The following is a 27093-nucleotide window of genomic DNA, read 5'->3' on the forward strand; positions in this document are numbered from 1 at the left end:
GCCAGACTGGAACATCCCCGAGTCCACCCATCCCTACTGATGACCTTTCTTCATAGTTCATCAGTATACGATTGGTGGAGGTCATCACCCCCCGCGATTCAGCGGCCAGGAAGTAGCATAGCGCCACACTGCATGTAGTGGCCGTGAATGGTAGTGCAGATTTCTCAAGGACAATTTCCAAATAATAACGTTTTTAAAAAACCCTTTAATTTTTTTCTCATAGTTGGCTGACAGACCCCTGAAGACCCTCCTGGAGCTCATCACTAAGTATTTTCTTGAAAGTTTTGATAAAAATAAAAAGTTGGAAATGACTGGAGACCACGGTATGGAGGCCACCAAGATATTTAGCAAAGGAAATCGGAGGAAGGAGTCGGAGGCCTCCCACCTAGACGTGTACGACCTCTCCGACGAGGACGCCGGGGAGAGCTCCGCCGTGTCCGACTCCAGTACCACCCTCCGAATCCACAGGTGCGGCTGCTGCGCCCTGTACTGACACCTTGTGGCCACTGCTGGTATTGCATGTGCTGATGGTCACAGCCTCTCCTGACCCGATCAGTGACCCTCCGGGCATCTACTGTAGTCTTTCAGATGGTTCAGGGCTGCAGTCAATTCCTGCAGAGATTTCCAGGTGGGCTATGAAAACCACCACCTAGGACCCCCAGATCACCCAGAACCTGTGAGCAGATTGGATTTTCAGCTTTCTGTCCTTTTTTTTTTTTTCTTCATAACTGTATAAAGCAAAGCTGAGGATTTGGACCTTTGTATCAGAAAACGAAACCTCTGCCCCTACGTTCCCCACGTCTGGGATTGTAGATCCGGCTGCAGGACCCCCAGTGTTACAGTCGGGGGCTACATGGCAACACCCCAAAAATGCATGTGATGTACATTGTTCAGGTGTGATTGGGCTGCGAGCCAGGTGCGATTTTGCCTATCACCTTGTTTGTGCTTTTGTTTTTTTTTCTCCCCTTTTTCGATAACTTTTTTATTTTTCCATCCAAATTCCAAGTGCAGTGAAGAAGAACCCGCCGCGCCCCCATTGTGTTGATACTTTTGTTATAGGGTCCAGGTCACTGATAACAGCGATGCTAAGTTTCTATAGATCTTTTTCCCAATAACATTTTGGGCACACATATGTTTTGATCACTTTTTATTGTATCTTTGGGGAGGTGACGTAAAAATGCATTGTTTTTTTTTTTCTTTGTTGTGTTTGTCGTATGGATGAATGTGACCGACGTGTCTCCGATATGTGGATTCTCCCACAACGTCTGCACGTCTTACAGGGCTGGAAGTCAGGACCCAGCGTACAGTCGTAAGGAACGACCCAGAGCCGTAAAGGACAACTGCAGAAAGTCCGAAAAAGAAGGGAACCTCCTCGCCAGAGAGCCGAAGGGGGAGACGTCCGGACCACCAGAAAGTCCAGCCGAGGCTCCGAGGCCGAAGTCCAGCAGGATGGTGCGGGGGATGATGTCTGGTCCTATAGCCAGCGCCCAGGAGGTGAGAGCAGCCGCCAGGAAACCTCCGCGGGGGGCACAGTCCCGGAAAGTTCTTTTATAATTTATGTTTTGGGGTTTTTTTTGAGGGGGGTGAGGGAGCGAATGATGACAAATACGGCGCAGTCACGTCCTTCACGGTTTTCCCGAGACATCGCCTGACGCTACAGTAGCAGATTTACTCCCAGGGTCCTGCCGTCTATAAGACCTTCTCATGGTTATTTCTTCCATAGGATTCTCTGAAAAAGAAGGTGCAGAGACGTTCCTCTGCTTCTCACCAGTCCGTCCAAGCCAAAGACGATCCCCTGACTAATGGCCAACAAGCAATGACCAGGGAGCCTACAAAAAGCCCCCCGAGCCCCGCACTGCAACTGGGCAAGGAATTCACTGCCAAACTATCGGCCGCCACTGCGACAAACTCCGCGCCCAGGAGCCCGACCCTCCTGACCGTTACTAAACAGCCGCCCAGGTCCTCCGGGGAAGTGGAAGAGACCAGAGCGGACGCCTACAGGGACTTCAGAATGAAACTATCATTAGGAGCAGAACAAGAAAAACATCACAAGCCAGTGCAAAAAAGAGAAGGATCATCTACTGCCAGAAGGTGGGTGCATCAGACACATGGTATATACTATATACAATATCTGATCCCAAATAACATCCTGTATTATCCTCCAGAGCTGCACTCACTATTCTGCTGCTGCAGTGACTGTGTACATACATTACATTACTGATCCTGAGTTACATCCTGTATTATACTCCAGAGCTGCACTCACTATTCTGCTGGTGCAGTCACTGTGTACATACATTACATTACTGATCCTGAGTTACATCCTGTATTATACCCCAGAGCTGCACTCACTATTCTGCTGCTGCAGTCACTGTGTACATACATTACATTACTGATCCTGAGTTACATCCTGTATTATACCCCAGAGCTGCACTCACTATTCTGCTGGTACAGTCACTGTGTACATACATTACATTACTGATCCTGAGCTACATCCTGTATTATACTCCAGAGCTGCACTCACTATTCTGCTGGTGCAGTCACTGTGTACATACATTACTGATCCTGAGTTACATCCTGTATTATACCCCAGAGCTGCACTCACCATTCAGCTGGTGCAGTCACTGTGTACATACATTACATTACTGATCCTGAGTTACATCCTTTATTATTCTCCAGAGCTGCACTCACTATTCTGCTGGTGCAGTCACTGCGTACATACATTACATTACTGATCCTGAGTTACATCCTGTTTTATACTCCAGAGCTGCACTCACTATTCTGCTGCTGCAGTCACTGTGTACATACATTACATTACTGATCCTGAGTTACATCCTGTATTATACCCCAGAGCTGCAATCACTATTCTGCTGGTGCAGTCACTGTGTACATACATTACATTACTGATCCTGAGTTACATCCTGTATTATACTCCAGAGCTGCACTCACTATTCTGCTGGTGCAGTCACTGTGTACATACATTACATTACTGATCCTGAGTTACATCCTGTATTATACTCCAGAGCTGCACTCACTATTCTGCTGGTGCAGTCACTGTGTACATACATTACATTACTGATCCAGAGTTACATCCTGTATTATACCCCAGAGCTGCACTCACTATTCTGCTGGTGCAGTCACTGTGTACATACATTACTGATCCTGAGTTACATCCTGTATTATACCCCAGAGCTGCACTCACTATTCTGCTGGTGCAGTCACTGTGTACATACATTACTGATCCTGAGTTACATCCTGTATTATACTCCAGAGCTGCACTCACTATTCTGCTGGTGCAGTCACTGTGTACATACATTACATTACTGATCCTGAGTTACATCCTGTATTATACTCCAGAGCTGCACTCACTATTCTGCTGGTGCAGTCACTGTGTACATACATTACATTACTGATCCAGAGTTACATCCTGTATTATACCCCAGAGCTGCACTCACTATTCTGCTGGTGCAGTCACTGTGTACATACATTACTGATCCTGAGTTACATCCTGTATTATACTCCAGAGCTGCACTCACTATTCTGCTGGTGCAGTCACTGGGTACATACATTACATTACTGATCCTGAGTTACATCCTGTATTATACCCCAGAGCTGCACTCACTATTCTGCTGGTGCAGTCACTGTGTACATACATTACATTACTGATCCTGAGTTACATCCTGTATTATACCCCAGAGCTGCACTCACTATTCTGCTGGTGCAGTCACTGTGTACATACATTACATTACTGATCCTGAGTTACATCCTGTATTATACCCCAGAGCTGCACTCCCTATTCTGCTGGTGCTGTCACTGTGTACATACATTACTGATCCTGAGTTACATCCTGTATTATACTCCAGAGCTGCACTCACTATTCTGCTGCTGCAGTCACTGTGTACATACATTACATTACTGATCCTGAGTTACCTCCTGTATTATACCCCAGAGCTGCACTCCCTATTCTGCTGGTGCAGTCACTGTGTACATACATTACATTACTGATCCTGAGTTACCTCCTGTATTATACCCCAGAGCTGCACTCACTATTCTGCTGGTGCAGTCACTGTGTACATACATTACATTACTGATCCTGAGTTACATCCTGTATTATACCCCAGAGCTGCACTCACTATTCTGCTGGTGCAGTCACTGTGTACATACATTACATTACTGATCCAGAGTTACCTCCTGTATTATACTCCAGAGCTGCACTCACTATTCTGCTGGTGCAGTCACTGTGTACATACATTACATTACTGAACCTGAGTTACATCCTGTATTATACTCCAGAGCTGCACTTACTATTCTGCTGGTGCAGCCACTGTGTACATACATTACATTACTGATCCTGAGTTACCTCCTGTATTATACTCCAGAGCTGCACTCACTATTCTGCTGGTGCAGTCACTGTGTACATACATTACATTACTGATCCTGAGTTACCTCCTGTATTATACCCCAGAGCTGCACTCACTATTCTGCTGGTGCAGTCACTGTGTACATACATTACATTACTTCTGTTGTCTGTACACAGCTATTCCTGTAGTGGCCACCAGATGTCACCGCTCGCTCACCTTCCCGCCTTGCGCACTTTGCAGGGTGTTCTCGCTCCGCTGATGCTGCTGCTTTGTTCCTCTCCTGCAGACATTGTGGATTTGGGGTCAGCGCTGCTCCTGGCCGGGCACCTGACAGCTGTTTGTAGATGCAGATAATCACTAGAGGTTTTTCCTGGAAAAGATCGGCTCAGGGCAGTGAAAAGCTGTGGGTGATTTCGGGTGTCAAGTGTCAGCATGGGCGACCTGACCCCAGCAGTAGTCACCCAGATTTTCTAGAATTCTGAACGACGTGTGTGATGGTCTCGTCCTCCAGTCGTAGTAATGCACAGATGGAGGCCAACCCCTGCGGGGTCCACAGTGAGGGGCATGTGGGCAATCACACAGCTTTCGGAGTCCCCTTGTACGTGCACCTCACCCTCTGCCTCCCTAGTGTTTCCCTTGTTACATCTTCACGGTTGCTGTTATTTCATTGTTTGCTGCCATTGGATTTATGTCACGGTGGTTGAGTCCATGTCCAGAGACCGCGCCTGTTGGTGGCCCGAGACCGCGCCTGTTGGTGGCCCGAGACCGCGCCTGTTGGTGGCCCGAGACCGCGCCTGTTGGTGGCCCGAGACCGCGCCTGTTGGTGGCCCGAGACCGCGCCTGTTGGTGGCCCGAGACCGCGCCTGTTGGAGGCCCGAGACCGCGCCTGTTGGTGACCCAAGACCGCTCCTGTTGGTAGTCCGAGACCGCTCCTGTTGGTGGCCCGAGACAGCGCCTCTTGGTGACCCAAGACCGCTCCTGTTGGTAGTCCGAGACCGCGCCTGTTGGTGGCCCGAGACCGCGCCTGTTGGTGACCCAAGACCGCGCCTGTTGGTGGCCCGAGGCCGCGCCTGTTGGTGGCCCGAGACTGCGCCTGTTGGAGGCCCGAGACCGCGCCTGTTGGTGACCCAAGACCGCTCCTGTTGGTAGTCCGAGACCGCTCCTGTTGGTGGCCCGAGACCGCTCCTGTTGGTGGCCCGAGACCGCGCCTGTTGGTGGTCCGAGGCCGGTCCTGTTGGTGGCCCGAGACCGCGCCTGTTGGTGGCCCGAGACCGCGCCTGTTGGTGGCCCGAGACCGCACCTGTTGGAGGCCCGAGACCGCGCCTGTTGGTGACCCAAGACCGCTCCTGTTGGTAGTCCGAGACCGCGCCTGTTGGTGGCCCGAGACCGCGCCTGTTGGTGGCCCGAGACCGCACCTGTTGGAGGCCCGAGACCGCGCCTGTTGGTGGCCCGAGACCGCTCCTGTTGGTGGCCCGAGACCGCGCCTGTTGGTGGTCCGAGGCCGCTCCTGTTGGTGGCCCGAGACCGCGCCTTTTGGTGGCCCGAGACCTCGCGGGTTTCTTGCCCAAGACCGCTCCTGTTGCTGGCCTGAGACTGCTCCTGTTGCTGGCCTGAGACCGCGCCGGTTATGGCCTTCCTACTCACTGACAGCAAGCAGAGATCCTGGCAGCCATAAGCAGCAGATTAAATATTTCAGAGATCGGTGTCCCCTCCATGTGCGCCCTCCAGGTCCGATGTCGGCTCCCCTGTTTCTTAGTAATGTAACCACTTTACTTGTAAAAGTGCATTTAGGTGTCCGACCTCGCTTCTTCCTGTGTTGATGATGATGTATGATGTGTCTCTCTGGCTTTCAGTTCATGCATTAGGGGGCTCAGGATGAGCAGTACTATTGCTCCTTTTCATCTGGTGGGCGCTGTGTGCGAGAGTGGGATTGTGGGCAGGTGATGCCGTGAGTATTGGACACAGGCTGTGCCCTCTGGGACATGGTGTGAGTGGCGCACAATTGTGGGAAGGGAGAGAATCCTTACATAACCCCGGAGCAGCGCACAGCGGGATTCCTGGAGACTCTGCACATTTACTGCTTCCTAGATCTGTGCCCGGCTGCATCCCCCCGGGCCGCGGACCCTCATAAAGACAAGCATGTGTTTCCAGTCTGTACTGACGCCAATGCCCAGGAGTGATGGCAGACAGGAAGTCAAGGAAGAATGGTGCGGCCTGCAGCCTCCTCCAGCACCTCTGCACCTGGCGCAGCCTGGGAATAGGAGGCCGAGCACGGGGGGCAGAGGTGGCCTCATAATACAGGTGTACAGGCCAAACCCTGAGCACATGGGGGTACACACCCTGAAAAGGAGGTAATGCAAGAGCAGGGAAAATGGTGTACGGTCATTCACCAGGAGGGCCGCACTCCAGCCCGAAAGAGGGCCGCACTCCAGCCCGAAAGAGGGCCGCACCCCAACCCGACGGAGGGCCGCACCCCAACCCGACGGAGGGCCGCACCCCAACCCGAAGGAGGGCCGCACCCCAACCCGAAGGAGAGCCGCACCCCAGCCCGACGGAGGGCCGCACCCCAACCCGAAGGAAGGCCGCACCCCAACCCGAAGGAGGGCCGCACCCCAACCCGACGGAGGGCCGAACCCCAACCCGACGGAGGGCCGCACCCCAACCCGAAAGATGGCCGCACCCCAACCCGAAGGAGAGCCGCACCCCAACCCGAAGGAGAGCCGCACCCCAGCCCGATGGAGGGCCGCTCCCCAACCCGAAGGAGGGCCGCACCCCAACCCGAAGGAGGGCCGCACCCCAACCCGATGGAGGGCCGCAGCCCAACCCGACGGAGGGCCGCACCCCAACCCGAAGGATGGACGCACCCCAACCCGACGGAGGGCCGCACCCCAACCCGAAGGAGAGCCGCACCCCAACCCGAAGGAGAGCCGCACCCCAGCCCGACGGAGGGCCGCACCCCAACCCGAAGGAAGGCCGCACCCCAACCCGAAGGAGGGCCGAACCCCAACCCGACGGAGGGCCGAACCCCAACCCGACGGAGGGCCGCACCCCAACCCGAAAGATGGCCGCACCCCAACCCGAAGGAGAGCCGCACCCCAACCCGAAGGAGAGCCGCACCCCAGCCCGATGGAGGGCCGCTCCCCAACCCGAAGGAGGGCCGCACCCCAACCCGAAGGAGGGCCGCACCCCAACCCGATGGAGGGCCGCAGCCCAACCCGACGGAGGGCCGCACCCCAACCCGAAGGATGGCCGCACCCCAACCCGAAGGATGGCCGCACCCCAACCCGACGGAGGGCCGCACCCCAACACGAAGGAGGGCCGCACCCCAGCCCGAAAGAGGGCCGCACCCCAACCCGAAGGAGAGCCGCACCCCAACCCGAAGGAGAGCCGCACCCCAGCCCGACGGAGGGCCGCTCCCCAACCCGAAGGAGGGCCGCACCCCAACCCGAAGGAGGGCCGCAGCCCAACCCGATGGAGGGCCGCAGCCCAACCCGACGGAGGGCCGCACCCCAACCCGAAGGATGGCCGCACCCCAACCCGAAGGATGGCCGCACCCCAACCCGAAGGAGGGCCGCACCCCAACCCGACGGAGGGCCGCACCCCAACACGAAGGAGGGCCGCACCCCAGCCCGAAAGAGGGCCGCACCCTAGCCCGAAGGAGGGCCGCACCCTAACCCAAAGGAGGGCCGCACCCCAGCCTGAAGGAGGGCCGCACCCCAGCCCGAAGGAGGGCCGCACCCCAACCCTGTTCGCTATCAGTGAATGGAAACATTCTTGTTTATTCCTTCACCCTGAGTGTAGCATTGCTCGGCAGCTTATAATGGCCCATAGTTTTTAATAAGAATAACAAATTGTCAAGTGATTTTACCACTTTTGGATGCTGGATAACTTGTGATTTTATAAATATAGCAAATTAGTTCTGGCGCCTGTTCGGGTGTATGGTAAAAGTGTTGGTCTAGATGTGATTGTACTTACCTCTACAGGTGGACCCACTGCTGCACCCACCACCAGGGGGAGCTCACTACATACAGATTTATACAGCCACCACCAGGGGGAGCTCACTACATACAGATTTATACAGCCACCACCAGGGGGAGCTCACTACATACAGATTTATACAGCCACCACTAGAGGGAGCTCACTACATACAGATTTATACAGCCACCACTAGGGAGAGCTCACTATATACAGATTTATACAGCCACCACTAGGGGGAGCTCACTGCATACAGATTTATACAGCCATCACTAGGGGGAGCTCACTGCATACAGATTTATACAGCCACCACTAGGGGAAGCTCACTACATACAGATTTATACAGTCACCACTAGGGAGAGCTGACTACATACAGATTTATACAGTCACCACTAGGGAGAGCTCACTACATACAGATTTATACAGCCACCACTAGGGAGAGCTCACTATATACAGATTTATACAGTCACCACTAGGGGGAGCTCACTGCATACAGATTTATACAGCCACCACTAGGGGGAGCTCACTACATACAGATTTATACAGTCACCACTAGGGAGAGCTCACTGCATACAGATTTATACAGCCACCACTAGGAGGAGCTTACTACATACAGATTTATACAGTCACCACTAGGAGGAGCTCACTGCATACAGATTTATACAGCCACCACTAGGAGGAGCTCACTACATACAGATTTATACAGTCACCACTAGAGGGAGCTCACTACATACAGATTTATACAGTCACCACTAGGGGGAGCTCACTACATACAGATTTATACAGTCACCACTAGGAGGAGCTTACTACATACAGATTTATACAGTCACCACTAGGGGGAGCTCACTGCATACAGATTTATACAGTCACCACTAGGGGGAGCTCACTGCATACATTAATACTTAGTGCAGCCGATGAAAGACACATCACGATTACTCGCCTTCAAAATCAGAAGATGCCATCAGTGTCATCAATTCAGAACTGTAAGCAACTAGTGGAACCTGCTGCAGCCATCTATGGTGCGGAGAAGTCTGGGCAGGAGTCATCTTCATGGAAGAAATGGAGCAAAAAAAAAAAAACCGACGTGAGACATGAAAACAAGACCAAGTGGCTCAACAATGCATGAAGACATAGGAACCCGGGAGAAGAAACATGTCAGCGGGTCTCTGGACTGAAGTATTTTTTCCTGAAGTGCTGGAGAGCAGCACAATAATGAGGGTTTGCCCCGTGGAGGACCCTGCAAGTTCCATTTCTGTGAATGGAGCTGGGGATTTGATCAGGATTAATGATGTCCTCAATGCTCAAAAATGTACCCAGATACTTCTCCATCATGTGATACTGTCAGGAGGCGAGTGATCAGCTCCAGATTTATTCTGCAGCCAGACAACAACCCCCAACATCCAGTGAATGTCACTAAGGACAAGGAGTCCTGGGGGTGATGATCCGTCTGTCCGGGATCACATGAAGGATCCGCACAAACCTCATACACAACCTCCTCTCGAGATCCTCTATAACTTGTGTACAAGCGAGGAGAGGAAGTGACGGAGGTGACGGGCGGTCACCAGATACTGATGATGGAGGCGACGGGCGGTCACCAGAGACTGATGATGGAGGTGATGGGCGGTCACCAGATACTGATGATGGAGGCGACGGGCGGTCACCAGATACTGATGATGGAGGCGACGGGCGGTCACCAGATACTGATGATGGAGGCGATGAGCGGTCACCAGATACTGATGATGGAGGCGATGAGCGGTCACCAGATACTGATGATGGAGGCGACAGGCGGTCACCAGATACTGATGATGGAGGCGACGGGCGGTCACCAGATACTGATGATGGAGGCGACGGGCGGTCACCAGATACTGATGATGGAGGCGACGGGCGGTCACCAGATACTGATGATGGAGGTGATGGGCGGTCACCAGATACTGATGATGGAGGCGACGGGCGGTCACCAGATACTGATGATGGAGGTGATGGGCGGTCACCAGATACTGATGATGGAGGCGACGGGCGGTCACCAGATACTGATGATGGAGGTGATGGGCGGTCACCAGATACTGATGATGGAGGCAACAGGCGGTCACCAGATACTGATGATGGAGACGATGAGCGGTCACCAGATACTGATGATGGAGGAGACAGGCGGTCACCAGATACTGATGATGGAGGTGATGGGCGGTCACCAGATACTGATGATGGAGGCGACGGGCGGTCACCAGATACTGATGATGGAGGCGACGGGCGGTCACCAGATACTGATGATGGAGACGATGAGCGGTCACCAGATACTGATGATGAAGGCGATGAGCGGTCACCAGATACTGATGATGGAGGCGATGAGCGGTCACCAGATACTGATGATGGAGGCGACGGGCGGTCACCAGATACTGATGATGGAGGCGACGGGCGGTCACCAGATACTGATGATGGAGGTGACGGGCGGTCACCAGATACTGATGATGGAGGTGATGGGCGGTCACCAGATACTGATGATGGAGGCGACGGGCGGTCACCAGATACTGATGATGGAGGTGATGGGCGGTCACCAGATACTGATGATGGAGGCGACGGGCGGTCACCAGATACTGATGATGGAGGTGATGGGCGGTCACCAGATACTGATGATGGAGGCGACGGGCGGTCACCAGATACTGATGATGGAGACGATGAGCGGTCACCAGATACTGATGATGGAGGAGACAGGCGGTCACCAGATACTGATGATGGAGGTGACGGGCGGTCACCAGATACTGATGATGGAGGCGACGGGCGGTCACCAGATACTGATGATGGAGGCGACGGGCGGTCACCAGATACTGATGATGGAGACGATGAGCGGTCACCAGATACTGATGATGAAGGCGATGAGCGGTCACCAGATACTGATGATGGAGGCGAGGAGCGGTCACCAGATACTGATGATGGAGGCGACGGGCGGTCACCAGATACTGATGATGGAGGCGACGGGCGGTCACCAGATACTGATGATGGAGGTGATGGGCGGTCACCAGATACTGATGATGGAGGCGACGGGCGGTCACCAGATACTGATGATGGAGGTGATGGGCGGTCACCAGATACTGATGATGGAGGCGACGGGCGGTCACCAGATACTGATGATGGAGACGATGAGCGGTCACCAGATACTGATGATGGAGGAGACAGGCGGTCACCAGATACTGATGATGGAGGTGATGGGCGGTCACCAGATACTGATGATGGAGGCGACGGGCGGTCACCAGATACTGATGATGGAGGTGACGGGCGGTCACCAGATACTGATGATGGAGGCGACGGGCGGTCACCAGATACTGATGATGGAGGTGATGGGCGGTCACCAGATACTGATGATGGAGGCGACGGGCGGTCACCAGATACTGATGATGGAGGTGATGGGCGGTCTCCAGATACTGATGATGGAGGCGACGGGCGGTCACCAGATACTGATGATGGAGGTGATGGGCGGTCACCAGATACTGATGATGGAGGCGACGGGCGGTCACCAGATACTGATGATGGAGACGATGAGCGGTCACCAGATACTGATGATGGAGGCGATGGGCAGTCACCAGGTACTGATGATGGAGGCGATGAGCGGTCACCAGATACTGAGGATGAAGGCGATGAGCGGTCACCAGATACTGATGATGGAGGCGATGGGCGGTCACCAGATACTGATGATGGAGGCGACGGGCGGTCACCAGATACTGATGATGGAGGCGACGGGCGGTCACCAGATACTGATGATGGAGGCGACGGGCGGTCACCAGATACTGATGATGGAGGCGACGGGCGGTCACCAGATACTGATGATGGAGGCGACGGGCGGTCACCAGATACTGATGTTGGAGGTGATGGGCGGTCACCAGATACTGATGATGGAGGTGACGGGCGGTCACCAGATACTGATGATGGAGGTGACGGGCGGTCACCAGATACTGATGATGGAGGCAATGGGCGGTCACCAGATACTGATGATGGAGGTGATGGGCGGTCACCAGATACTGATGATGGAGGCGATGGGCGGTCACCAGATACTGATGTTGGAGGTGATGGGCGGTCACCAGATACTGAGGGAATTTACATTTCGCATCATTCACTTTGTATTTTGTCCATTAATAAACTATTCTCACTTCTATGTGTGAAGCTTCTGACTCTGCAGCATCTTCGGCCGCTGCCTATAACTTTTGCGCAGTGCTGTACAGTGTGTGTCATGTGTATATATATATATATATATATATGTATATGTATAGGCATCCGCGGCCGTGACATGCCGTTATCCGGTGGGAATGTCTCCGTGCAGAGGTCCGGTGTTTGTGGAGTTTGTAGCGCCGTCCATCTCTGGAGAGCCGCGCTGCAGCCGGGAACATTCTGTTCTCTGGGACAGGAGACATGGATGGCATATATAGGAGCGGCTTCAGCGGAGGACACCCGGAGCTCAGGAACAATTCATCTGTTTGGATGGAGTTTATAACTTCCTTTTTCTGTCTGGAAAGATCCTCAGGATGTAAACATTCTATACGAGGAACAATACGGCAGCCGGAGCTGTGTACACTGATCCCGTGTCTGCAGACCTGTGGGGTATAGTGCCAGCAATATGCGGGAAATAGTATTTGCTCCATCTTACATATTCGCCGTCAGCTCAGATGTTATGGATTTGTCTGTTCTGAAGCTTGTCGACTGTTTCCAACCCGCAGAATTGTGAATGCAGCTCTGGAGCATAAGGTCCATTGTGCAATATGCAGATTTCCGGGGACGTTTAATACCTTCTTATGCCCAACATCTGTCCGCGGGAGGTGGAGGGAGCCTGATGGTGGCAGCGGGGTTGTTGTAGGCTTTTCTGCACACGAGGCTTCTCCGGTTTCTTCTGAGGGTATCCTCTGGTGGGGAGACTATGACTGGCTGGGGTAGCACGTTCTAGAGTCCGGGGGAAGCACGGAGAGATCTTGGAGAGGAGAAGAGCAGGGAATCCTTCACTGAGGATGATGGGGGTAGTAGGGTCCGGAGCCCCTCGCACATCTCAGGGACAGGTCCATTGTAAGACACCACAAGAGCGGAGCTGCAGGAGACCTGTCCTGTGCTCCGGTTATAAACGGCTGTAGGTTTGTCATCAGTCATTAAAGGGTTATTCCCAAAATAAATGGTCTTCTATCCCTTGGTCTGTCCCCTGCGATCTCCAGTGATCCCGAGAACGGTGGTCTGCTGCACCGCCATGAATGGAGCGAAGGTGCACATTGTCCACATCTGCTCTCTTCATTGTCTATGGGGCTGCTGGAGAAAGGGGAGGACAGCGCTCGGCTACTTGCAGCCGTCCCATAGACAATGAGTGTGGCCGAGTGTGTTCACCTCTGCTCCATACAAGTCAGAGCTGCAGAGCTTCCTTCTCGGGACTGCAGGGGACCCCCAGCAATCAGGGAATGACTCTTTAAGATGAATGATACAATTCTTGCTTCTTCCACCACTAGGGGGAGCACAGTGAATGTCGGCTGTATGCGTCTGTATGTGAAGAGCTCCCCCTAGTGGCAGTAACAGTCCTTTGTTACAGTGCAGGTTCATATACTTCTCTGGGCCCCGGGTGTCTACTGCACTGTCCTAATGATGAGGATCGCAGCCGAAAAACAGTGACGGGGGCGGAAGCCATTATTATCAGCCGCATTACGCCGTCCTGAGAGAATATTACACTAAGTGGCTCTTCCTTCATGTCATGATCTGAGAGCGAACCTCAAAGGGAGGATGTCTCAGACAATAAGAAGTGTGATAGAAATGTCAGCAGCTCCTCACACAGCATCCGGGACTGCTGCAGACACATGGGGGGACACAAAGGGTAGCCTCCATGTCTATGGGAGCGAGCGCGGCCCTGGGAGGAGGCAGCCAACATTCATCTCTGGACTTTACTGTATATAGGAGCTGCTTACCCCACTAGACCCTCGGAGTCACAGCATCATGGCTCCGGGGGTCTCTGCGTGGTGAGAACCTCTCCAATCAGTCTCCTGACCACTCAGACCATTGATTGGTGGCGAGATCAGGTGACCGCTCAGGTCATTGATTGGTGGCGAGATCAGGTGACCGCTCAGGTCATTGATTGGTGGCGAGGTCAGGTGATCGCTCAGGTCATTGATTGGTGGCGAGATCAGGTGATCTCTCAGGTCATTGCTTGGCGGTGAGCTCAGTTAATCGCTCAGGTCATTGATTGGCGGCGAGGTCAGGTGATCGCTCAGGTCATTGATTGGTGGCGAGGTCAGGTGATCGCTCAGGTCATTGAATGGTGGCGAGATCAGGTGATCGCTCAGGTCATTGATTGGCGGCGAGGTCAGGTGATCGCTCAGGTCATTGATTGGTGGCGAGGTCAGGTGATCGCTCAGGTCATTGAATGGTGGCGAGGTCAGGTGATCGCTCAGGTCATTGATTGGCGGCGAGGTCAGGTGATTGCTCAGACCATTGATTAGTGGCGAGGTCAGGTGATCGCTCAGGTCATTGATTGGTGGCGAGGTCAGGTGATCGCTCTGGTCATTGATTGGTGGCGAGCTCAGGTGATCGCTCAGGTCATTGATTGGCGGCGAGGTCAGGTGATCGCTCAGGTCATTGATTGGCGACGAGCTCAGGTGATCGCTCAGGCCATTGATTGGCGGCGAGCTCAGTTGATCGCTCAGGTCATTGATTGGTGGCGAGGTCAGGTGATCGCTCTGGTCATTGATTGGTGGCGAGCTCAGGTGATCGCTCAGGTCATTGATTGGCGGCGAGGTCAGGTGACCGCTCAGGTCATTGATTGGCGGCGAGGTCAGGTGATCGCTCAGGTCATTGATTGGCGGCGAGCTCAGTTGATCGCTCAGGTCATTGATTGGCGGTGAGGTCTGGTGATCTCTAAGATCAATGATTTATGGCGAGCTTAGGTGATCGCTCAGGTCATTAATTGGTGGCGAGATCAGGTGATCTCTAAGATCATTGATTTATGGCGAGATCAGGTGACCGCTCAGGCCATTGATTGACGGCGAGGTCAGGTGACCAATGGTGACAGTGATGTGACTTAAGTGGTCTAAAACTAAAGTTATCACCTAGCATTTGTCCCGTGTGCTGGGATCAGACCTCGGCGTCTGCATACTGGGTGGGATTACTACCTCTGCCTTAGACCAAGAAATTATAAAGTTGAGGCCTTTAAACTAAAACGGTAAGAGATTTCAGGCGCAGAGCCCTTATGGAGAGCGGACCCCCTTCTGCAGGATCCCGGGCACCGGGTAGGCTTCTCCCGGAGTGGACGGCACAGGGTGTTACTGGGAAAGTGAGCGCGCAGTCCGAGACCACCACAATGGGGACATCCCCAGCTCTGCGGGCGCCGTCTGATTATTGTTCTATACGATAACCTCTGACTTGTCTGTTTCCTGCAGGAAGTCGTACACACGAGAAGATGGCGGAGAAGACCTCAGGCTGGGTGAGCACCTCGCTGCGGCTCATGGGGTTAATACACGGGGGCCACAGCCTGTTATGTTCTGAGCCACATGTGGCTGGGGCCCCGGGATATAACATCGTCCTGTGTGACCTCCGGGGCCCCACAGGAGAAGTCATCAGTACGTCTGGAGTTATAGGCCGACCTCCTTTACGTTCTTATTCAGAGAGCCACTGACGTACCGAACACACACCCTGCGGTTTCCAGTTTATTTATTATTTTGCAGTGGGGTTTATATTTCTTCGGACGGATGTGAGACGAAAAGGTTCAAAGGATGGGAGCAGATTAAAGGAGTTGTCGGGGCAAAATTTCCATAAAAAAAACCCAACAAAATAATACTCCGCTGGGGGCAGTTACCTGGATCCAGTGCAGGTCGCCCCATGGTTTACGCTTACACCCGAAGGGAGACATGTACATGCAGACCGCAGAGTTCGCCGCTCTTTTAGTTTTGTCCGGATAGCTCCTTTAAGGAGACTTTCTGGGACGTATTCAAATTTTTAAGAAAATTCTGAATTATGTAGAAAAATTTGTGTAAGAAGTAGAATCGTGTTTTTTAGTAGCGGACGTTGATTTTCACTTACCATTTTTACTGCATTTATAAATTCCCCCATGGAGGCGTCATGCAGACCCCATCGATGCGCAGGGTGTGGGGGCTTCACTGTGCTGATGGGCCGTGTACAGAGAAGTATCGTAGGATGAGGTTAGTAACCACAGCGGGGGATGTCGGGGAGTGCAGGCTTCTCTCTGAGGATCTCTCCTTATCCAGGAATAAATACAAGAAATCATCAACGTGAATCACCGACCGACGCGTTCCACCATTATCAGACCGGGCCGGAAAATGATCAAATAACTTGTGACCAGGAAAAAAGTGCAAATTCTCTGCTCAGAAAACAGAGATATTAAAAAGGAGCATGGTCAATCAGGAGCTTGGACCCCAGACTGATACATGTTACCTGCACTGATACATTGTAACAACCCACCAGCCCGGACCCCAGACTGATACATGTTACCTGCACTGATACATTGTAACGAACCCTCAGCCTGGGCCCCAGACTGATAAATGTTACCTGCACTGATACATTGTAACAAACCCTCAGCCTGGGCCCCAGACTGATACATGTTACCTGCACTGATACATTGTAACAACCCCTCAGCCTGGGCCCCAGACTGATACATGTTACCTGCACTGATACATTGTAACAAACCCTCAGTCTGGGCCCTAGCCTTCAGCTCGTCTGCATTATTGGCTCTGTCTCATCTTTCTCTTGACAATACTCCATAGATTCTCTACCAGGACATTGTAGAGCACTTCATGCTTCCCTCTGCCGACAAGCTTTTTGGAGATGGAAATGTCATTCTCCAGCAGGACTTGGCCCCTGTCCACACTGGCAAAAGTACCAATACCTGGTGTACAAACAACAGTATCACTGGTCTTGATTGGCAGCAAACTCGCCTGCCCTTAACCCCAGAGAGAATCTATGGAGTATTGTCAAGAGGAAGATGAGACACCAGACCCAACAATGCAGACAAGCTGAAGGCTGCTATCAAAGCAACCTGGGCTTCCATAACCCCTCAGCAGTGCCACAGGCTGATCGCCTCCATGCCACGCCGCATTGATGCAGGAATTGATGCAAAAGGAGCCGCGACCAAGTATTGAGTGCATTTACTGAACAGACATTTCAGTAGGACAACATTTTGGATTTTACAATCATTTTTCAAGCCGGTGTTATAAAGTATTCTAATTTACTGAGATAATGACTTTTGGGTTTTCATTGGCTGTAAGCCATAATCATCAACATTAACAGAAATAAACACGTGAAATAGATCACTCTGTGTGTAATGACTCTATAGAATATAGGAGATTCACTTTTTGTATTGAAGAACAAAAAAAAAATTCACTTTGTGATGATATTTTAATGTTGTGCGATGCAGCTGTATATCCTCGGCTTCATCCCTCTTTCTTTCCTCCATCTTCCTATCAGATGACGTGGAGGAGGATTTGCTCTCGGTTGACACCGCCAGGATTCCATCTTTCTTCATGAGAAATGATGTTCAGACCGAAGGGAAAGTGATCGATCTGCAGCAGGCGACAGTGAGTGACAGGCGGGCAGCAAACTGCAGGAATGTATATAGAGTCATGGCCGAAAGTGTTGGCACCATTGAAATTGTTCCAGAAAATAACGTATTTCTCCCAGAACTTTATTGCAGTTACATACGTTTTGTTAGACACTTGATTATTTCCTCTGTGTGTATTGTAAGAGCACAAAAAAACAGAGAAAAAAGGCAAACTGGACATAATTTCACACAAAACCCCAAAAATGGGCCGGACAAAATTGTGACAGGTGTGGGCAATATGAAAATCACACCTGAAACCAGATAATAAAGGGGAGGAGTTGGCTCAATCTTTGCATTGTGTCTGTGTGTGTCACACTAAGCATGGAGAACAGAAAAAGGAGAAGAGAACAGTCTGAGGACTTGAGAACCAAAATTGTTGATAAATATCAACAATCTCAAGGTTACAAGTCCATCTTCAGAGATCTTGATGTTCCTTTGTCTACTGTGCACAACATAATCAAAAATATTATAACCCATGGCACTGTAGCTAATCTCCCTGGACATGGACGGCAGGGAAAAGGTGATGAAAGGTCACAGTGCAGGATAGTCCGGATGGTGGATAAGTCCCAATCAAGCTCAAAAGAAAGCTGTCCTGCAGGATTAGTGTGCATCAGTGTCAGCCTGAACTATCCGTCCACATGTGAATGACCCACTGCTGACACACAGACCTAAAAAAGCTACACTGCAGCTTGCACGTGATGTTTGTGAGCAAGCTAAAATCCTGGGAAAGCGTCTTGTGGACAGATGAGACTAAGATTTTTTTGGTAGAGCGCATCATTCCAGTGTTTAACAAAAATGAAATGAGAAAAGAACACCCTACCTACAGTCAATTATGGTGGAGGTTCAAAGATGTTTTGGGGTTGTCTCGCTGCCTCTTAACTGTGTGCAAGGCATCTTGAATTCTGAAGATTACCAAAGGATTTTGGGTGGTAATGTAGTGCCCAGTGTCAGAAAGCTGGGTTGACGTCCTAGGTCATGGGTCTTCAAGCAGGACAATGACCACAAATATACTTCAGAATGCCTCCAGGAATGGATGGAAACAATGCGCTGGAGAGTTCTGAAGTGGCAGCAAATCCCATTGATCATCTGTGGAGAAATCTTAAAATTGCTGCTGGGAGAAGGCGCCTTCAAATATGAGCGACCTCGAGCAGTTTGTAAGAAGTTGTCCAAAATTCCAGCTGTGAGGAGGGGGCGTGGCTATGTAGCCGAAGAAGCAGGACGCACTGAGTGAGAGCTCCCAATATCCTTCTTTTATCCTGCCACATTTATCATACTCCGGTACACGTTACCGGCAAACGCTGAAACCCCTTACCCAAGGGAACCCTGTGGACCCTCTGAACGGCCGCTGCAGTGATCCGAGGCGGCAGGAAGCTGCGGAGACAGAGGCACTGGGAAGACACACGTGGAGCGGCAGCCATCTTCGGTGCGCGCGCTCCGGGACACAGGACGCTGCGCCACCACCTCCAGCTGGAACCGGACCTCCCTCACAACGGAGCTGAAAGCGGCAGGATCGCGGTGGTGAGGACTGTGCTGACGCACGATAGTTAAGGCGCCTGATAGGGATATAGGGCTCGAGGGGAGCGGCGGCCATTACTATAGCGCGCTCCCTAACAGCACAGGGAGCGGCGCTTTATGTACCTGCGGTGCTACCTAAGAAACTATTCTGTGCCTGGGAAACTAGTGGGGTGGTGCGGTGTATGTATGCCCTGAGATATTGGGCCCTGCACCTCCCCTGTTAATCAATTGCTTCACTGGTGGCGCCATAATAGTGGGAATTAACCCCCTCCCTGCTGCTCTCCCTCTATGCACGAACTGAGCACCCGCCCAGCATATAAAGCCTAAATAAATACTTGGACAACCACCCTGCGATCCTCACTATCATTACCTGTTAAATTTATGGAGCCTTGGAGCACAATCTAATACTATACAAGACATGGGGTTAGAGCTTGATTTATCTATAACCATAAAGTTGGAGCACAGCTTGCCTATAATTACTTCTGGAGCTAATTTGTGAGGTCCTCTTGTGTATACCCGCCATGCAACATCCTAGAGGAGCGGCGGCTGCTGAAAAGCTTAAAAAATTCGCTAAGGATGACCCTCATGAAAATGTACGCAACCTCAGAGGTAACTCCACATCATCTCAACGCAGGGGTCGCCCCTCTCATGGTACCGGGGAAGGGGAGGAGGAAGAACTGACTCTCAAACAGGCATCGGAACAGTTAATGCAGGCTATATCCCTCACTAGATCATCTCTTACGGAGAAAATAGAGGATGTGCATACTGAAGTGGGCCGCCTGCGACATGACATGCAAACTATGAGGGGGCGTATTTCTGAGGTCGAAACAAGGGTGTCTCATATAGAAGACACTATCAATCCTATGGAGGCCAAATTGACCAAAGCCGCTGGATCCGTAAATGCTTGGAAGCAAAAAGCAGATGATTTGGAAAATAGACTGCGCCGTAATAACATTCGAATCATAGGTCTCCCGGAGCGGTCAGAGGGTCAGCGGCCTGAGCAATTTTTTGGAGGAATGGCTCAAGTCTACACTAGGAGATGGTTTCTCCTCGACATTTGCGGTGGAAAGAGCCCATAGGGTACCAACGAGGCCCCTCCCTCCTGGAGCTCCACCACGCCCTTTCCTGGCACGTCTTCTTAATTGCAGAGACAGAGATACCACCCTTCGTCTGGCGCGTCAGAAGGGCCTCATCAAATTCGATAACGCCACCATATCGATTTTTCCAGATTTTTCCGTGGATCTTCAAAAGCAGCGTGCACGATTTGTGGATGTTAAGAAGCAACTTAGAGACAAGAACATTGTCTATTCTATGCTCTACCCAGCTCGGCTCCGCATCGTCCATAATAGCTCCTCCTTGTTCTTCACAGACCCGGCAGAAGCGATTGAGTGGTTGCGGTCTAATGGAGGACCGAATGTGGCAGACCCCTAACTTGGGTTCCTTGTTTGATGGCAATTAAAATTGAGCTTTCCGTATAGGTGCGGAAAAGTCAACAATACCGGACACTGAATTCAGTGAGGGTATCCCCTTTTCAATTTGACTGTGGGAAGATGAAAATACTTCCCCCGAATGTTCAAGTTTTCTTGTTTAACACGGTTTTCTGTTTCAGTTTTGATTGTTTATTCAGTAAGGCTGCCGCTGACACTAACTTTTTGCCCAATATGACGCTATTGAAATGCACCCGAATAATATTGATATGTATTAATTCTTCCCTCAAGAGTAAACATGGGAGCTGAACTTATATGTATGACCTGGAATATCCGAGGCATTAAAACCCCTAGAAAGAAAATTAAAGTATTTTCACAGATAAAAAGATACCACCCCCATATTGTAGCATTAATAGAAACACATTTAACAAGGGACACGGCTCGATGTATGCAAAAACCATGGGTACAGTGGTCCCTACACGCCTTCCACACCAGTTATTCAAGAGGGGTCTCTCTACTAATACACAAAGAGGTCAGATGGGAGGCCAAGGAGGCGAGACGTGATCCAGAGGGCCGCTTTGTTTTTGTGCATGCATTCATCAACTCACGAGAATACGTGTTGTTATGTATCTATAACCCCCCCCCCCTGCCAGTATGTCAATTCTCCGTATGGCCCTAGCCTTCTCCTTAAAATACCCGGAAGCCAATGTTATCTGCATGGGAGACTTTAATTTAGTTATGAATCAATCCATGGACAGATTGAGACTAGATGACGCAACGTCGGGAGACACTTTACCTCAGCCTCCCTCTCAGTTGGCATTATTTATGGATGGTAGTGGATGGCTGGATTTATGGAGAATGAGTCACCCGGAGATCAGAGGGTATACTTGTCACTCATCCACTAGACAATCATTATCTCGAATAGACTATATATTTGGGTCGAGTGGATTGGCATTGTGGGTGGATAGTATTGAACATGGTAGCCGGGGGATCTCAGATCACAGCCCAATTATTCTTAAACTTAAAATTGGACGACCCAACAATAATAGTAGATCCTGGAAATTGAACCCCTTCTGGTTAAAATTAATAGACTCTAGTGACAGGACGGTTGATCAGTTAAATAATTTCATTCTAGTACACTCGGAACTCCAAAACCTCGGTCTATTTTGGGACACCCTGAAGGCATACTTGAGGGGGTGTCTGTCCTCTACTATCTCCTATGTTAAGAGGGTAACGGCGAGGGAGGATGATGAGATAGAACAAAGATTAAAAGATTCAGAGGCCACTTATATAGCTAATCAGTCCAGCAGTAATAGAATTGAATGGCTCACCTCCCAGAGACTTTATATCCAACACACAGATGTTAAATCAAAGCGTAAATTATTTTTCACTCGCCAATCCTATTTTGAGTTAGGGAATCAGGCCAGTACACTTTTGGCCTTCTTGGTACGCCAACACTATGCCTCCAATACAATATTGCAGATCCGGGTGTCTGATGGCTCTTTGGTGTCTTCTACTGACGGAATACTTCAGGGCTTTTATGACTATTATACCTCATTATATAAATCTAGCAGTGACTCTGGTATTGATGAGTGCTTAGATTATTTATCAGATATAACATTCCCCTCACTAAATCCATCGCAACAAGCCCTTATGGAGGCTGAATTTACTTTGGAAGAGGTGGAGCAGGCTATAGCTGACATGGCAACTGGGAAGGCCCCGGGACCTGATGGATTTCCCATAGAGTTCTATAGGAAATACCGTGACAAGTTAGCCCCTATACTGCTGAAGGTACTCAAAGGAATATGGGAGGGGGAATCTGTACCCGAAACGTTTTATGATGCTAATATTGTAGTACTCAGGAAGGAGGGGAAGGACCCTTTAGATTGTGGATCATATAGACCAATTTCTTTGGTGAACGTGGATTACAAAATTTTCACTAAAATTATAGCTACTAGATTGAACAAGATCATATTAGATCTTATACACCCAGATCAAACCGGTTTCATGCCTGGGAAAAGCACCTCTATCAATATCAGGCGGGTACAGTCGGTCATACAATATAGTTCTTTGGAACCAGATAACAAGTGGGCATTGGCTTCGCTAGACGCAGCCAAGGCTTTTGACTCCCTCGAATGGCCCTTCTTAATTGCATGTCTACGGAAATATGGGTTTGGAAATAAATTCTTGAGAGGGATAGATACATTGTATGTGAAACCTAGGGCGCGAATGGTGGTGAATGGCTCAATGTCTGCATCGTTTTCTTTGCATAGGGGGACTCGACAAGGGTGCCCTCTCTCCCCAGCTTTATTTGCCCTGGCGATAGAGGCCTTGGCAATACGAATGAGGTCTTCTTTAGATATTAAAGGGATACATATCGCGGATAGGATAGACGTCATCGGTCTGTATGCTGATGATATGGTGGTGTTTATGGATCAAACGAAAGACACATTACCAAAAGTAATAACGATGATAGATAGATTTAGTAAATTTTCTGGCCTTTATATAAATTGGGAAAAATCTGCTCTGATGCCTCTCTCCCATACCCCAATGTCCTGCCTTGAAACCCTCTCACTGCTACCCATTGTTTCCCAGTTTAAATATCTAGGAATATATATGTCCCAAAGTAGCCACCTAGATCTACATCTTAATATATTCCCGCTACTGGATGTGGTTAAGCTCAAATTCGCTACTTGGGACAAATTACCGTTATCTGTGGCTGGACGTATTAATCTCATAAAGATGATATTACTCCCAAAATTGAGCTATTGTTTTCAACATAGCGCGGTTATAATACCTAAATCTTTCTTCGCAACCCTAAATTCCCTTACTACGTCCTTCATATGGGGAAAGGCTAGGCCTAAGCTTAAATTATCCACCCTACAAAGGCCTAAACAAGGGGGTGGGGCGGCCCTGCCAGACTTCTACCTATATTACCTAGCGGGCCAGGCCAAAATGTTGAGTATGTGGATGCCCGGGAAAACTCTTCCTAACTCTGAGCACCATATTCTGTATTCAGCCAAAATTGATTGTCCACTGGGATTTTTGGAGATGGAGAGAACTGCGGTTCCTCATTTACTTCCTTTGCTCCGACTAGCACGATCAATATGGAGGCAAACTAAAAAGGTGACAGGATTTGCTGATATAGCAGCTGAAATGCCATTGTGGAATAATAGTTATTTTCTGGAATTATTGGGTCATCCGTCCACTGAATTCTGGATATCGTATAATGTCCTTACAGTGAGTAATCTATATAAACAAGGGGTTTTTGTCTCCTTTGAACAACTACAAAATACCTACAGTATACCCAAATCTCAATTTTTCCGTTACCTACAACTAAGGTCAGCTTTCCAGTCACACATGCGGAATATGGGTATAGGCCGAGCTATCTCAGATTTACCGTTAATAGGTATCCTTAATTTGCAGGGTCCCCAGGGACTTATCTCCTCTTTGTATACCTATCTGTTATCCATGGGCGAGGGATCCACCATAGATTCAATTAAGGGGAAATGGGAACGGCTTCTCCCAGGTACACTGGGAGAGGAATGGGATGAAATTTTGGAATCCCCAACTAAAGTATCCCCATCAGTTAATAATAGGATGATACAACTGTACATCATATATCAGTCCTATCTGACCCCGATTCGTCTCTTTAAAATGGGTCGTTTGCATTCATCAGACTGCCTGAGATGCCATTCTAGCAATGCGGATTTTATCCACATGATATGGAAATGTCCTATTATCTTCCAGTTCTGGAATGAGGTAACGACACTATTGACATCGCTGGTGTCGATCCCTGTCCCACTTGAACCTCTGGTATGCTTGTTTGGAGTATGGGAAGCTGAGACTTGGGATCGTCATATGGGAATTTTTCTGAGGGAGACTCTGTTTTTGGCACGGAAGGTGTTGGCTCTGCGATGGATGGGGGGTTCTTGCCCAACTCTTAGAACGTGGGTCGACTTGGTAAATTCCATTATTCCGTATGAGCGGGCATTATATCAGAATAGAGGCAATCCAGCCAAATTTGAGAAGATATGGGGAAAATGGAACTCCTCTTGCCATACTGTTTAGGTCAACATAACTTAACAATTATACAAGGAAAGGGTGTAAGATTGCATGGGCATTACCTACTTACAGGGCAGAATTTATCTAGAACTCTCTTTTAAGCGGCAGCATGTTAGTTTTAGAGGTTTCATTAGAAGTTAAGATAGTTAAAGTTTGAATAAGATATGAACAAATGATTGACATGCATTGCTTGTAACCTTTGCAATATCCCAGACATGGTTATGTGTGGTAATTTTATATACCTTATAGATGATAACGAATATAAGCAAATGTATGTATGATTCATGCTGTAATCAATAAACGAATTTAAAATTCCAGCTGTGAAGTTATAGGAAGCGATTGGTTGCAGTTATTTATTCCAAAAGAGGTGCAACCAAATATTAAGTTAATTGGAGATGGAATTGTAACCTTGAGATTGTTGATATTTTTCAACAATGTTGGTTCTCAAGTCCTCAGACCGTTCTTTTCTCCTCTTTCTGTCCTCCATGCTTAGTGTGACACACACAAATACACAATGCAAAGATTGAGTCAACTTCTCCCATTTTTCAGGTGTGATTTTCATATTGCTCAGACCTCTTACTTGCCACAGGTGAGTGTGAACAAGCATCACATGCTTGAAACATAGTTGTTTACCCATAATTTTAGAAAATCGGCATCAATTTTGTCCGGCCCATTTTTGGGGTTTTGTGTGAAATTCCGTCCCTTTTTTTCCCTCAGTTTTTGTTTGTGTTGTTACAATGCACAAAGGAAATAAAACCCGTGTATAACAAAACATGCGGACTGCAATAATTGTGTGGGAGACATACGGTACTTCATTTTCTGGATCAATTTCAAGGGTGCCAACACTTTCAGCCATGACTGTAGATGTATACAGGGGATGTTTGGTAAAGTGGCCACCATGTGGACCCCGAGCGCAGACCCTGTCCGTGCGGGAAGACCGCTTTATCCTGATACAAAGTATGGGGGGCTGATACGTGGGTTAGAGGGGGAGGAATATAGCTGTATATAGAGATGTACGGCAGTCAGGGAAGGAGACCGACCTGTGAGAAATACTATGGCGTCACACATACGTGCAGAATACTATCATATCATATACTTATATTTCTGGGTAACAGATACATATCATATGCACACATACATTACATATACACGTGCTCATTATACACCCACGTATGGGAAGCCCCCCGTGCTCATCGCTGTCTTTTGCAGGATCTGAAGACGCTGATCTTTGGTTCGTCTCTCTGCTGCTTCAGTGAAGAATGGAAAATCCAGAGCTTCACATTCACCAACACCAAGAAGCTGAAGTACGGCATTGTGCAGAGAAAGGTATGTGCCCCCCAGCCCCTATATACCCCGCTGTATACCCCGCTGCACGCTCTGTACCTGCAGTATACACCACGTATCACAGCTGGTGGCTCTGGTTGTTGATGCGCTGGTGCAGAGAAAGGTATGTGCCCCCCAGCCCCTATATACCCCGCTGTATACCCTGCTGTACGCTCTGTACCTGCAGTATACATCACGTATCGCAGCTGGTGGCTCTGGTTGTTGATGCGCTGGTGCAGAGAAAGGTATGTGCCCCCCAGCCCCTATATACCCCCGCTGTATACCCTGCTGTACGCTCTGTACCTGCAGTATACATCACGTATCGCAGCTGGTGGCTCTGGTTGTTGATGCGCTGGTGCAGAGAAAGGTATGTGCCCCCCAGCCCCTATATACCCCGCTGTATACCCTGCTGTACGCTCTGTGCCTGCAGTATACATCACGTATCGCAGCTGGTGGCTCTGGTTGTTGATGCGCTGGTGCAGAGAAAGGTATGTGCCCCCCAGCCCCTATATACCCCGCTGTATACCCTGCTGTACGCTCTGTGCCTGCAGTATACATCACGTATCGCAGCTGGTGGCTCTGGTTGTTGATGCGCTGGTGCAGAGAAAGGTATGTGCCCCCCAGCCCCTATATACCCCGCTGTATACCCTGCTGTACGCTCTGTGCCTGCAGTATACATCACGTATCGCAGCTGGTGGCTCTGGTTGTTGATGCGCTGGTGCAGAGAAAGGTATGTGCCCCCCAGCCCCTATATACCCCGCTGTATACCCTGCTGTACGCTCTGTGCCTGCAGTATACATCACGTATCGCAGCTGGTGGCTCTGGTTGTTGATGCGCTGGTGCAGAGAAAGGTATGTGCCCCCCAGCC

The 27093-nt window shown here is 50.1% G+C and overlaps 1 protein-coding gene across 1 annotated transcript in view; it reads left to right on the forward strand.

Annotated features, from left to right (window-relative positions):
* Positions 1-27093, forward strand: part of MINDY4 (MINDY lysine 48 deubiquitinase 4) — a 120213-nt gene that overhangs the window by 6277 nt on the left and 86843 nt on the right. Inside the window, exons 3-8 of the mRNA XM_077267981.1 lie at positions 224-468; positions 1281-1494; positions 1724-2091; positions 15722-15765; positions 17763-17872; positions 26112-26228. Of these exons, the coding sequence (XP_077124096.1) occupies positions 224-468; positions 1281-1494; positions 1724-2091; positions 15722-15765; positions 17763-17872; positions 26112-26228 (1098 nt within the window). The remainder of the gene's footprint in view (positions 1-223; positions 469-1280; positions 1495-1723; positions 2092-15721; positions 15766-17762; positions 17873-26111; positions 26229-27093) is intronic.

Source organism: Ranitomeya variabilis, chromosome 6 (genome assembly GCF_051348905.1).
Source record: "Ranitomeya variabilis isolate aRanVar5 chromosome 6, aRanVar5.hap1, whole genome shotgun sequence".
In the NCBI taxonomy this organism is placed as follows: domain Eukaryota; kingdom Metazoa; phylum Chordata; class Amphibia; order Anura; family Dendrobatidae; genus Ranitomeya; species Ranitomeya variabilis.